We start from the raw sequence: 15,031 nt of genomic DNA on the forward strand, positions 1-15,031 counted from the left end.
GCAGCTAAAGGTCAGGTAAGAAAAATAGCTGCTATGGAGGCCAGTACTTCCTACTGTGCACACACACCCTAAGCCAATTCCCTCCTCTAACTTTTTGATTTAACACATACCCTGAGAGCCAATTGGCTTCTCTTTATCCACTGTACCAACTATCTGCCTTAAAACACATCTCTTTTTCTTGCCTCACAGCGGAATAGAACTCAAAGATTTTCTGTATCTTTCTAATCTCTATGGAAAACATGCAGCTCTTGAGAGGTTTACTGAAGATTTCTTCTTTTAGGAAAGATGGGGGAAACAAGCAGGGAATAAAAAGACTCCCTTTTATTGTCACTCTCTGCTAGCAGGGAAGATGAAAGTAGCATAGGTTTTCACGGGGTGTTTATGTTGAAATATCAAACTCAGGCTGGCCTACCTAGCACAAAAACAGGACTGAGTAGGAGCTGTGGAATGAAAAAATGGAGGCCATCACAGGTAGCAGTAGGTTAAGGAAGAAAGTCTGGGCATGGGAGACAGTTCAGAGTATCAATAATAGGAAAAGGAAGCCCTGTGGCCCACTGAGCTACCCATTTTTTTTTTTTTAATGTACATGGATTTGCCTCTGCTTTCAAAAATAAATGATCCAGAAAGACTTTCTTCATCACTTGGTTTTTAAATTAATAAGCTAAGTGTAACCATTCTCTGAATCCTTTGTGTTCTAGATACAGGCCTGTATCTAAGCCTAAAATATTCTTCTCCAGGTAGCAAATGCCTATTCATCCTAAACTGTGATGCTTCTGAAAAATTTTCCATGACCTCCACTCAGTACAGTCAGTCACCTTTTTGACCTTGCTCTCCTAAGAGAACTCATCACACAGTAATTATTTACATATCTCCTCCCACAACCTCAATAGACTGTAACTGAGGATAAACATTGTACTTCTTAATTACCTAATCACAGTGTCTGTCACAAAGCAGGTAACCAAAGGTTTGCTGAATGAAGCAGCCTATGTTAAATCCTAAGGATTTCTAAAAACCTTGCATTAAATTGACTGAACATACCTAAAGGAAGAAAACTTCCCAATCCTCATACAGAAATGATTCAGTTCTCAACTTCCAACCATTATTCAAAGATTATTCTTTTCAGACTTCCCTGGTGATGCAGTGGTTAAGAATCCGCCTGCCAATGCAGGGGACACGGGTTTGAGCCCTGGTCTGGGAAGATCCCACATGCTGCAGAGCAACTAAGCCCGGGCACCACAACTACTGAGCCTGCACTCTAGAGCCCGCACGCCACAACTACTAAAGCCCACATGCCTAGAGCCCGTGCTCTGCCACAAGAGAAGCCACCGCAATGAGAAGCCCATGCACCACATCAAAGAGTAGCCCCCGCTCACAGCAACCAGAGAAAGCCCACGTGTAGCAACGAAGACCCAACCAATGCAGCCAAAAATAAATAAAATAAATTTATTTTAAAAATATAGAATCATTTTTTTAAAAAAGATTGTTCTTTTCTTTTTTAAACTCAAGAAGCAAGTTTGACTATGACCTTTAGGGGATGGAGGTAGGGTGTTGTAACTACGAATGAAATTTAAACACTTAATAAAAAAAAAAGACATGCAGGCCTTTACACCACTTTACAGAGTGACTTTCACAGCTTCATCCCAGAATAGCTCAAAATAGACTCCCGAGCTCTGATAACGTGACCCACCTTAAAAGACTCCATATCTGAGAGCAGACAGGCACTCTGCATGCGTGCTCGGAGGTGAGCCCCTTCTGCCGATGTACCCAATTTAGCTAGAACCTCCGACTGCTCTTCTAGCAGATCTTCTGTCATAGGTGCTGGTTCCTGCGAAGCACAAAAGGACAAAGTTCGTGAATAGCTTTTTTTAGAGAAAGCAGAACTATAAAAATAGAACAAAGACAACAATTATTTCAGCTATAGCAGTCACAAGATATGTATTTAAAGAATTCAGAGAAATTTGCAAGTTTTCTGGAACCTACATGAAAAAGTAACAAGAAGAATAAGTATGACTGTCAGTGCACTGCCCCCCACCCCGCCCCGCCAGCCAACAGATAAGATTTTCATGTTTCCTTGACCATAGCTAAGAGAGGAACTGGATGCACTGAACATCTTCCTGCCTATTAATGATAAAGAAATGAAGTCCTAAGATATTTTTATGAATGCCATTATTAATTGCAACAAGGTTTTTATTATACCTAGTAAGAGAAGAAAACTGAAAAGAATTGAACCCCAAATAACTATATTTTATGTTGGAGGAGTAGCTTTGAGTTTATGTTCCAAACACATTCAAATTACCAATTCCCACAAGAAGTTGTTTTTTACTTTGGGGAATCAGAGACATTATATATTTTAATGGTAACCCCAAATAAAACAGCAGCTAAGGCAAATCTAAAGGAAAATACAACTGTAGAATCATTAAGAGAGAGACAGAAAACATTTCAAAACTGTTCAGGGGGGCTTAGGAAAGTTCTCTGAGAATTGATTCCATTAGATTTTATATTTGAAATATGAAGAACTCAACAACCCAGAGACTAACCAAACAAATCTTGCCTGCTTTGTTGTTAAAGCCAGAAAAACATGAACTCCTTTATTCCTAAATAGGATAAGACCTAGCAGAAGTAAGTGTCTTGTCAATAAATAGATTCCTTCTAGATTTCAGGAGCTTACTATAAAAGCAAGTTTTCTTAGCCTCAGTACTACTGACAGTTTAGACTGGATACTGTCGTGGTGCCTGTTCTATGCATTGTAGGATGTTTAGCAGCATATCTCTGGCCTCTGCCCACTACTGCCTGTAGTACCACTCCACCTCATGACAATCAAAAATGTTTCCAGACCTTGCCAAATACCCCTGGGAGGCAAAACACACTCCCCAGTTGAGAACCACTTCCACAGAGATAAATAATTTTTGCAGATATCTGTCAGAAATAAAGTAGAAGCATGGTAAAGGTATGGCATTCAAAACACAGCAACAAACAAAAGAAAGTAACTTTTTTCTTATATCATTCTCATTTTTGAAACAAACCTACAAGGGCACTTACAAACAGTGCTGGAGAGAATATAAATCTTCCCAGACAACAATCTGGAAATCAATACATGGCAAGCATTTATGATCATGCCCTCTGACCCAAGAATTCCACTTCTAGAAATATCACTGTAGTATTATCTATAACAGTGTGAAAACTGGAAAGAATCTGAATGTACAATAACGGAAATGGTTTGATATAGGAAAAAATGGGGAGGAACTACTTTAACAGTTTATCTCTGGATTATGGAAATACGAGCTTTTGTTTTGCTTTCTCTACAATGAACATGCATCACTTTCAAAGTCTCACCCTGATACTTGGGGTTGAATAATAATTGGTAAGACAGTATGACAGACCGGTTAAGAGTTTGGGCTCTAGAAACAACATGCCTGTATTTGAATCCCAGCTGTATAACCTTGGGCAATTACTCCAGCTTTATGTGACTCACTGTTGTGAAGAATAGATCCTGGCACAAGCTCAATAAACACTTGCAATTAGAGACAAAATACTTAGGCTGTATTTTAAGTTTTTTACTCTACTTTCCCTATGATATCAAAATTCCTCAGATTCAAAAATAACATGAATCTCCAATGAAGCAGTATACTCAGGAGCAGAGGCCCTCATTATTTCCATTAAAAAGGAACTCCTTTTCATTGTCCTTTAGCCTCCTGAGGGAAGGGAGGAGATACTGAAAGGATACTGACTACCCCTCCCACCTGGGAACTCTGGCCAACTGTAAGTGAAAAACTTGATCAAGAGGAATACAAGCAGCAAAGAGCATGAGGGCCACACATTCTTATATGTACCATTTCTGAATATGCCCAAAGCTTTCTCATACACATGATCTCATCGCTAATCACTGAGAAGTCATCAGTGCATTTTATATGTGGTGAAACCGAATGCAGAGACAGCATCTTGCCCAACATCATCGAAGTGGCAAACTCTCAAGTGGCAAACTGAAGGGAGAATCTAGGACATCTATCTAACGCTGGCTTTGAGAACTATTAGTTTGGATCTAATCCACTACCTAAGAACTCCTGCTTTAACAGATTCTCTACAAATTTCTCTTCTAGCCCCTGTTCTAAAATGCTGAGAAAAATTTTTAAGCCTTTCCTAGCCATAAGTCTACATGAAAGGAATAAGGGAGTATATTTAAATTCTTAGAAGTAGGACCTATATACAGTCTTATTATTTACTTTTTCTTTTTGGTGAAATGGCAATGGATTAACAGCACATTTTAAGCTAATTTCTAAAGTCTGAAATTATAATGGTTTCAACTGGGATCATTTTGAATTCCAAACATTTTCTATACGTACATATACAATGGTTATAATTCAAGTAAGATTAACTTTGAAGAAAGTAAAACAGATTAAAAATTTGCCCCGATTTACCTAAAGGTAAGACAAAAATTAATTTCTAAATACATAAGATGCATGTTGAGAGAAAAGTAAGTTTAAATTATTCCAGACTTGGATTACAAATTTGAATGTGGAAACTAAACCATCTGAAATAAATGAGGAAGACATAGCATTCTGAAGAAAAATAAAGCTTGAGCTTCCAGAACAACTTCCTCTGATTCTTCATTAACCCAATCAAACCAACATATATGCAACAAGTTCATTAAAAATAGGGAGTACTGTTAATTAAAACTTGGAAAAAGAAAGCACATAAAATATTAAACTTCACTGAACACTTACATGCCAATTATCTTTAAATATGATGTGTAATTTAACCCTGAACAACCCAAAGTAATACAAACTATTATTGGCTTTTAAAGTATTTAATATTTGTTTATTAAATAAATAAATAGGCAGGGTTTTCAAACTGAAGATACATTAGAACAAGACAGAAATACTTTCATTTTTTTCTTCTTGTCAACCACTGATCATATGACAAATTTTTAAACAGTATTTTTTGAAGTATAATCAACATACAGTAATTTAAAGGGTACATTTGTTAACTACATACCCATGAAGCAGTCACTACAATCAAGATAAAAAGCTTCCTTATGCCCATTTTTGGAAAGTCTATCAAAAAGTGAATAGATGAACTGTGCTATATCCATGCTGAGGAACACTACTAAGCAATAAAAATGAATGAACTACTGATACACACAACCACATATATGAATCTCAAAATAATTATGCTAAAAGAATTCACACACACAAAAACCATACTGTAATTACATAAAATTTATATAAAATTCTAGAAAATGCAAACTTTTTTTTAAGAGAGAAAAACAAGGCTCAGAAAGGAAACATAGCCTCTACTAGCAATACTAGCTAAAAATAAGGGTGGTGCCAGGCTACAAATCTAGCTCCGCTAGATTCCAACATCCCAGTCTATGCTACAAGACCTCAATACCAACTGCATGCACTCCAACAAAATTTGAAAAAATATACACTTGGTTTCTAGCATTAGAATAGTCTGTCCTAGTACTAACAGTTAGTGATGAAGTATCTAAAATATAATTACTTTTAAAATAATATAAAGAAGCAAAAAGATAAGGCCTGTCAAACAAACAAAACTAATGTCATAAATGACAGCCACCTGGCAAAGAAACAATGTAAGCATGGGAAAAAAAGAGAATCCATGTTTAAAATTATCAAGCAATCATCCCAACATCCCACTGCACAATTATTACAACTGATCAACCCATCTCAAAATATGAAAACTGGTTAAAAAACCTTTAAGTCAATCCTTGCAGCCTGAGAAGCGATACTAGCCTCTTAGGTCTTATATAAGAAAAAGTCCTCAAAAGAATAATAGCCTAAAAAAAAAAAGAATAATAGCCTAGAGTCTGTCATACAGAGTGAAGTAAGCCAGAAATACCATATATTAACGCATATATGTGGAATCTAGAAAAACAGTACAGATGAACCTATTCGTAGATGTAGAGAACAGCCATGTGGACACGGCGGGGGGGTTGGGGGGAAGGGGAGGGTGGGACAAAATTGGGAGACTAGGTTTGACATATATACACTACCATGTGTAAAATAGCTAGCTAGTGGGAACCTGGTGTACAGCACAGGGAGCTCAGCTTGGTGCTCTGTGATGGCCTAGATGGGTGGGATGGGTTGAGGGGTGGGAGGGAGGTCCAAGAGGGAGGGGATATAGGTATACATATAGCTGATTCACTTCATTGTACAGCAGAAACTAACACAACATTGTAAAGCAATTTTACTCCAATTTTAAAAAAAAAAGAATAGCCAAAAATTGAGTACTTATTTTGGACTAGACATGGTATCATTCACTTATCATATTTAAAACTCACTATTTCATTTAGAACTCACAATTATCTTATGATTACCTCAATATGCAAGACAAACATTTAATAAAATACAATACCTGATCATGAAAAAAACTCTCAGAAACTAGGGATAGGAGAAAATTTCCTTCATATGATAAATGATACCTACACCAGATACACTCAAAGATTATCACATGCTTTCCTTCTGAGACTGGGAACAAGAGGAGGATGTCCACTGTTCAACACTGTACCTGAGGTCCTAGCCAGTACAATAGGAAATGAAGAAGAATTAAAAAATGTACAGGCCAGAAAATCAAAATTCAAATTGTCTATTAACAGATAACATGACTGTGTGTATAGAAAACTCCAAATATACTAGAAACAATAAGTGAATGTAATAAGGTTGTTAGATTCAAGGTCAATATACAATAATAAACTATTTCTACATATCAGGGAAAATGTTTTTAAATGAAATTTAAAAATACCATTTACAATATTTGAAAAATTACAAATATTATATTTTGACATAAATTTAATAAAAGATATGCAAAACCTCTACATTAAAAACTAAAAAACACTGATAAGGGAAAGTAAAGGGAACATTCAATAAAATGAAAGACATTTCATGGTCACGAGACTCAATATTGTTAAGATATCAATTCTCTCCAATGCAATGCAATGCTAATTCTAAATCTAATTTGATACAATATGAATTAAAATCCCAGCAGGATTATTTTATGTGTGGAAACTGACAAACAGTTTCCCAAATTTACATAAAAAGGAAAAGAAGAGTCAAGATAATCTTGAAGAACAAAGTTAGAAGATTTAAACTACAAGATAGAAAGATTTTTATAAAACTATAGTAATAAGGACAGTACATTACTGGCACAAGGATAAACAAAGAGACTAACAGAATAAATAGTCCAGAAAGAGACCAACACACATACAATCACTTGATTTACAACAAAGATGTCACTGCCACTCCGTGGGAAAAGGCAGGTCTTCTGAATAATGGTGTTGGAACACAACTGTACACCCTTACAGAAAAAAGAGAATCTTAATCTCTTCCACACACCAAACAGTCAATTTGAGGTGGATCAAAAACATAAATGTGATAGGTAAAACCATAAAGCTTCCAGAAGAAAACACAAGAGAGTATCTCCAGGACCTTGGGGTAGTTAATTTCTTAACAGGAGACAAAAGCAGTATCCACATAAGAAAAATATTGGTAGATCAGACCTTATTAAAATTAAAAATGCCTATTCAACAAAAGGCATCATTAAGAAAGTGAACAGGCAAGCCACCAACTAGGAGAAATTATTTGTTATAGATAGACAGACAGACAGATACAGATATATATACCTCAGAACTCATATCCAGAATATATGAAGAATTCCTACAAAGCAATAGGGAAAAAGACGACTAATTTTGAAAAAATAGGTAAAGGTCTTGAACAGGCACTTGACCAAGAAAATATCCAAGTGGGCAATAAATATATGAAAATGTGTTCAGTGTCATTATTCATCAGGGAAATGTGAAAACATGAGATACTACTACATACCCCTCAGAAAGGCAAAAATTAAAATGATTGAAATTATCAAGTGTGCAGAGAAGAGTTAACATAGCAGGCCTTAGACTATTATCTTCAGAAAGGCCTGTTTGCAAAGTTGGCCCTCAGCTGGCTTCTGGGAACCTGGATCCTGGCAGAGTCGCACCACACTCCAAACTGATAAAAATGGTTCACTATGTGTAAACTCTTTGTGCAAACAATATGGTTTATGCTGAATACCTGCTTTCCTTCTGGGAGTCTGGAATTTTGGCACATGCTAGGCAGAGGGTGCTTTGTGACCAGGCCCCAGTAAAAAAAAAACCCTGAGCACTGAGCCTCTGACAAGTTTCCCTAGTAGATAACATTTCACATGTGGTCACGATCAGTTGTGGAGTTAAGTGCATCTTGTGTGACTACTGCGAGGAGACTCTTGGAAGCTTGTGCTTGATATCCTCTGAACTTTGTCCCATGTGCCATTTCCTTTCACTTTGTGTCCCTTTGCTCTATTAAGTTACAGCTGTGAGCATGACTATATACTGAGTCCTGTGAGTCCTCCAAGCAAATCACCAAACCTGGGAGTGGTGTTGGGACCCCTGACACACCAAATGTAAGAGATTATGTGGAATAAACCACAATTATTATGCATTGTTGGAGGGAATGTAAATTAGTTCAACCACTTTGGGAGACTGTTTAGCAATATCTACTAAAGCTCAAACATATTGCTACCACAGGGCCCAACAATTCTACTCTTAAGAATATATCCAGGGCTTCCCTGGTGGCGCAGTGGTTGAGAATCTGCCTGCTAATGCAGGGGACACGGGTTCGAGCCCTGGTCTGGGAAGATCCCACATGCTGCGGAGCAACTAGGCCCATGAGCCACAACTACTGAGCCTGCGCGTTTGGAGCCTGTGCTCCGCAACTAGAGAGGCCGCGATAGTGAGAGGCCTCCGCACCGCGATAAAGAATGGCCCCCGCAACTAGAGAAAGCCCGCACACAGAAACGAAGACCCAACACAGCAAAAATAAATAAATAAATAAAATTAAAAAAAAAAAAAAAAGAATATATCCAAAAGAAAATGAGTATGTTCACCAAAAGACACATAAGAATTTTCATTTGTTTATAATAGCTCAAACTGTAAACAACTCAAATTGCATCAGCAGGTGAATGGATAAGCAATATAAGAATTGAGTGGCACATTCATATAACAGAATACTATAAAGTAATACAATATGCATAAATACTGATTCATATAATGACATAGATGAATCTCACAGACGGTTGTTAAATAAAAAAGCACAACACAAGAGTACATAATTCCATTCATATACAAAAGAGCAAGCAAAGTATGATTACATTTATGATATCCAAAAATTGACAAAACTAACCTATGCTAAGTTAGAAAACAGAATTACCTGGAGGGGAGTACTCAATACATCTGCCTATTTAAATTTTAAAAGATTAAATTAAAAATTCAGTTCCTTAGTTGCACTAGCCACATTTCAAGCACTCAATAGCTACATACAGATAATGGCTATAGTACTAGAGAACACAGAAAATATACGTGTCCATCTTCACAGAAAGTTCTACTGATTATTGCTGTTCTAGGATATTGAGAATTTTCTATATCTTGATATGGGTGGTAGTTACATGAGTTTTTATTTTTATATTTTTTATTTTTCTGAGTTAATTTTTTTATTGAGATATAATTGACATATAACATTCTATTAGTTTTACATGGGTTTTTAAATATGAAAAAACTCACCAAGCTGTACACTTAAGATTTGTGCACTTTATTTAGTTATAATTAACTCAATAGATAAGTAAACAAATGTTTTAAAAATAACTAGGAGAAAACATACACAATGTATATAACAGAGGATTTATATCTAATATATGAAGGACTCATATAAATCAATAAGAATAGGACAGCAACCTAAAAGAAAAATGGAATGCAATTCACAGGAAAGGATGGCATAAACATATTAAAAGATACTTAGGTTCATCAAAAATCAGGGAACTACAATCTAGAACACTGAGATACCACTTTTGCCCATCGTATTGGCAAAAATTTTTTTGACTGGTAATGTCAATTAAAAAAATTAAATTAAATATGAATACAAGTAACGTGAGTGCAAGAACCTTACTATATAGTTTGCTACTAAAATCCTAAGGCCTAGGACAGTGGTTGGCATATATTAGACACTCAATACATATTTATGGAGGAAGAAAGTGTAAAAGGGAAGTTGGGGAGAGAATGTTATTCCCTTACTCCTATATTCATCAATGACAGGGTATAAAATAGGTGCAGCCCTTTTGAAGAGGAATTTTATAGCTTATATATATGATTTTCTAGAAATTCCATTTCTCATTTCTTCCTTAGAGAAACACTCATATGTGAACAGATAATATATGAAAAACTACAAGAATCTGCTACATTACTGTAGCACTGTAATAGCAATAAGCTGCAAATAACATTGTACATTAAGAGGGTAATGGTTCAATAAGCTTATCACTCTTCCATGCCATGGAATATTACACAGCAGTTAAAGAGATGAAGTAGATCCACATGTAATAACATGAAGAGATCTTCAAGACACATTAAGTTAAAAAACCACACACCAATGCACACATTTTTAAAAATCCACAAAACTATGTATCATATGCATACACATACATACATCTAAGCATAGAAACAGGTGTAAGAAATTATAACCCAAACCAATAATAGTGGTTACTTCTACAGATTAGAATTGGAATTAGTGGGTGGTGGCTTTTACTTTTTCTAGGTTGAGTTTTTCACAATAAAATGTATTCACTTATTACCTATGCAAAAAAACCCAACAAAAACTATTGCTCTTCCTTAGGTTTTGAGTTGTTGCTATTCTACTTCCTAATGGTATAAATGGATTCAAACTGCATATTAGAACAGATAAAAACTAATTATATAATTAAAGAATTTTTACTTTTGTTCTTCCAATATTTTTGGATTTTGTTTTTTTAAACATCTGAGTACCCACCACTAAGTTTAAGATGAACTAATAGATCACCTTATACATGATGAGCTACTATCTACTGAAACTTCAAAACATTTCTCAGTTGTACAAATAGTAGACCTAAAAGCCCCAAAAGTCAAATTTATAGATCTCTGAACATAGAACTGTTTAAAGAATTGCCTCTACCCAAAGCAATTATTTCTTACTAGGATGAAGTTATATAACCAACAAAAAATAAAACTTAAAGAACCAGTCCATGTCCTACCTGGGTCACTGGAATATATAGAGGTTCTCCATTATGTAGCAGATTAAGTTTCCCATGCTGATGGAGTCGTCCTTCTGGCTTTAAACTTGCCATCTCCTTAGGTCCTCCTTTCTTGCCACTCTCTTGTCCATTTCCCTTAAGTTCTTCAGTATCACTTAGGCATTCAAAAAATTCTTCCTCGCTGTCACTCCAAGAATCCCATGATTTTCCCACCTCTCCCTTTTCCTTATCCATATCTTTTAGATTGTCTGGCCCCAGCTGGTCTCCAGATTTTCCAGCATCCCCTGAATATGTATTAGTTACATTATCTGAAGGACTTGTCTTTCTCCCCTCATCACGTGCCTTCTTTCGTTCAATACAACAATTTAACATCTGAAAAAACATTCATATTTGAATTGTCAGGCAGTTAGTCAGACATAAGCAGGTCCCTGCCCCATTCTGGACAGGGTCATCCTTCTCTCCCCAACCTGGACACCGGTGATCAGAACATGCCCAGAGATCCTCCCTTTTGTGGTCAAGGACTGCTAAGTTTCCAGCCTTATTACAACCAACCTAGATAAAACCCACCAGCATAGGTTGGCGCAGGAGCACCAAGACCTAAAAGGTGATTCAAAGTAACCCAGGGCTCATTTTGCCGTATTTGTAATAAATGAGCACTACAGTTTTCCCCACACGCCCATAGGCTTCACTTGGGTGCTTATGCGTTAAGCGCCTGCACACAAGGAGAAAAGTTACGTAACCTAAAGCTGTCAATCAACTTGTCAGTCAAATGACACACGAAGGGACTTTCTGCCTGAAAACCAACCCTATCCCCACTGCAGGATGGCTTCTGGTTTCCAGACAGCCCGCTCTCATCCTTTCTCAGGAGTGTACTTCCGCTTTATAAAACTTCTGCTGCTTAAAACTGCTCTATGTCTCTCGACTGAAGTTTTTCCTCGGGGAGGACAAGGACTGAGGAAATAGCCGTTCCGTCAGTGACAGTTACAGTAAAATAAAAATCTATCCACTACTTGAATATTTTATTTTCATTCTCCACCCTTTCCCTGGACCTTGTTGTGAATGACAATGACTTAAGTAACCTACAGCACCACAATGAGAATAGCCTATAATCCATTATCACATTTAATATCAGAATAAGCTCCGATTGAACCAAGACCACATTTATATACTGTCACTGGGAAATCTTTACCTGTAGTTTCTGATGCAGTAAACAACATCTTAGATCTGGGGGTCCACTTGCTAATCTATCAAATAAAGTAATGGGAAAAACAGCTTAGTAAAATTGCTTCAGATATTCATATTTTATACTTTTTTTATATTTTAGCCACATTGATAAATCAAAACTAGGTTTCTATAGATAAGGCAACTGAGATGGACCAAATAAAATTAAAAGATCAAAATTTATTTTATCCCCCTAGTCCATAATTCACCAACAGTAACAGCAAACTAGTGATAGCTCTCAAGCTAACAGAAACTTGAAAAAAATTTAAAGCCTAGAAATTCACCCTAGGAAGTAGCTAGCATGTAGTATTTCATGCCTTACAAAAGAGATTATATTATATATTCATTTCTCAATCATGGTGGATTCTCAATATAAATTCCATTGATCTCCACCTCCCTTTTGCTAAAGGGAGCCTGGACTGCCCCTAGGCTAAATCACTAGGTTCCCAGTAATCAGCCAAGAGAGAATCCAGCTAAGCAGAGGCTGGCAAATGACCCAAGAGTAAACATTTTTGGATCAAATACCACTTTATATTACTTATATCATGACTCTCCTCCCTTAGTTTCAGTAGCACAGGTAAATGGGCAGTAACCTATGCAGTACCAACATATATGCTAACTAAACTCTTTAAATGAAATGTCAATATAAATTATACCCAAAAATTATAGGTAATGTCTAATACCTGAACTTATGAACTATAAGATGTTTTTTTCCCTCCAACTATAAAAATGTATGTTCATGACAGAAGATTTAGAACACAAATGTACACACAAATGTATAAAGAGCAAAATAAAAACATAATTCACACCTGGGAAAACTACTGTTAACATCTGGTTGTATTTCTTTCCAATTATTTTTCTATACATATTTCTATATATATTCTATATATTTTCAGTATTCTCTATCAGCATAATTGAAAGCATAGTTGAAAGCACTCTGTATACATAACACTATATTCTACTTTACTACAAATATTGTGACCACTTTCCATGTTATTAGAGATTCTTGGGAAAAAAACTTTCCATTATAGAGACACATCATGATTTATTTAACCATTCTTTAATGTTTGATATTTAGGTTGTTTAACTTTTTTTTCCTATTATAAATTTGCTGCAGTGAATACCTCTGAACAGAAATCGTGTCCTAAGTTTCTTACCACTTTCTTAGGGCAGATTTCCTAGAAGAGGAGAATTAATGGGTCAAAAGTCAATTTGCGAACAAACAAAAATCCTATCTCTAAAGCTGGAAACTGAAATTATTACCCTGGAATCAGAAAGTTGTTCTCCCATCTGAAACGCATTTCAAGAACAAACTCCTGCCAGAGATGTGCCACTCCTTTCAGTCCTCCATGGTAGAAATTGATCATACAAAGACACAAAGCCAATTTGTATGTTAAACTATCAGATGGTGCAGATTTGAACTGATTGTAGAGATTCTAAATTTAACAAAACAGAAACAAAGCAAAACTTGTTAACAACATATTTACATGTATAATCAAAAACTGTGTAGGTAGAGATTTTAATACTGAAATTAATCTATCCTACCAAACCTGCTTTTATCATATGTCTAATACATTATTGCCTAAATTGTTCTTAGGCAGCTCCATGTTTTCAAGATCTCTGTAAGTATCAAAAAGTGAAGCTATAGTTTAGTGAGCCTAAAGTTATAGCCTTCAATTTCTTCTGTGGAATCTTTAAGATATATTCCAAATTTCATGTGTTGTTATAAAAATCTTTTAATTACAAATGAGTACCCACTTGTCAAAATCAAAAACATAAAATCAGAACTGTATAAACTGAAAATGTAAAGCCTACTTTTCCTCCTCAGTTCATGAAATCACTTCCCCAAAATAACTATTGTTAACAATTTGATATATCTGCACACCTGTCATTTAAACTCTCATTTTTCAATTTATCAAAGACTTGAAAGAGGAAAACATGAAAATTCTACTTCATTTTACATGTTACTTCATTAAAGAATTTTCCACTCTCTGTCCAGTTTTGAAATACAAAGAAGAATCTGCTGCAAAATTTGATGATTTATGAAAAGTGTAAAATGAAGGCAATCCTATAACCATGCACAATATATTTGTTATTTTTTTCACTGTTTCCAGAAAAGTTCTTCTACCCAAAATATATATCTATGCCAATATTCTGTAGTAGGGCATTCTCTGAATGAAGGCCATGATATCATCTTCACTCAAGTTTTACTAAGGTGATTTTTAAAATAAAAAGATCCCTATTTCAAAACAGAGAAAGCTTTATAGTGAGTGCTAGAAAATGTTCACGTTTTCCTCATCCAAGTCTTTGATAAATTGAGAAAAGAAAGCTTAAATGACAGATGTAGAGCTATAAAACTGTTTACAGTAGTCACTGTTGTGAACTAGATTTCATGACAGTTGCTAGAAATATAGCAAAACCCCTAGAAATTCAATGCATTTAAAATATTTTAGGGCTCCCCTGGTGGTGCAGTGGTTAAGAATCCGCCTGCCAATACAGGGGACAGCGGTTCAAGTCCTAGTCCCGGAAGATCCCATGTGCTGCAGAGCAACTAAGCCCATGAGCCACAGCTACTGGGCCTGCGCTCTAGAGACTGTGAGCCACAACTACTGAGCCCACGTGCCACAACTACAGAAGCCCACACACCTAGAGCCTGTGCTCTGCAACAAGACAAGCCATCCCAATGAGAAGCCCGCACACTGCAACGAAAAGTAGTCCCCGCTCGCCA

General features: G+C 36.0%; 1 protein-coding gene across 3 annotated transcripts in view; it reads right to left on the reverse strand.

Annotated features, from left to right (window-relative positions):
- RAB3GAP1 (RAB3 GTPase activating protein catalytic subunit 1) overlaps positions 1–15,031 on the reverse strand; it is a 150,608-nt gene that overhangs the window by 47,621 nt on the left and 87,956 nt on the right. For all 3 annotated transcript variants that reach the window (XR_003438314.1, XM_027132338.1, XM_027132345.1), the window contains 4 exons: positions 13,567–13,739; positions 12,272–12,326; positions 11,083–11,454; positions 1,688–1,825 (listed from right to left, as the gene is read on the reverse strand). Coding sequence is in view for 2 of the 3 variants with exons in the window: in XM_027132338.1 (XP_026988139.1) it covers positions 1,688–1,825; positions 11,083–11,454; positions 12,272–12,326; positions 13,567–13,739 (738 nt within the window). In the remaining variant the exon portion in view is untranslated. The remainder of the gene's footprint in view (positions 1–1,687; positions 1,826–11,082; positions 11,455–12,271; positions 12,327–13,566; positions 13,740–15,031) is intronic.

Source organism: Aethalodelphis obliquidens, unplaced genomic scaffold (genome assembly GCF_003676395.1).
Source record: "Aethalodelphis obliquidens isolate GAN/ISIS:26980383/991018 unplaced genomic scaffold, ASM367639v1 scaffold2, whole genome shotgun sequence".
Taxonomy (NCBI): Eukaryota; Metazoa; Chordata; class Mammalia; order Artiodactyla; family Delphinidae; genus Aethalodelphis; species Aethalodelphis obliquidens.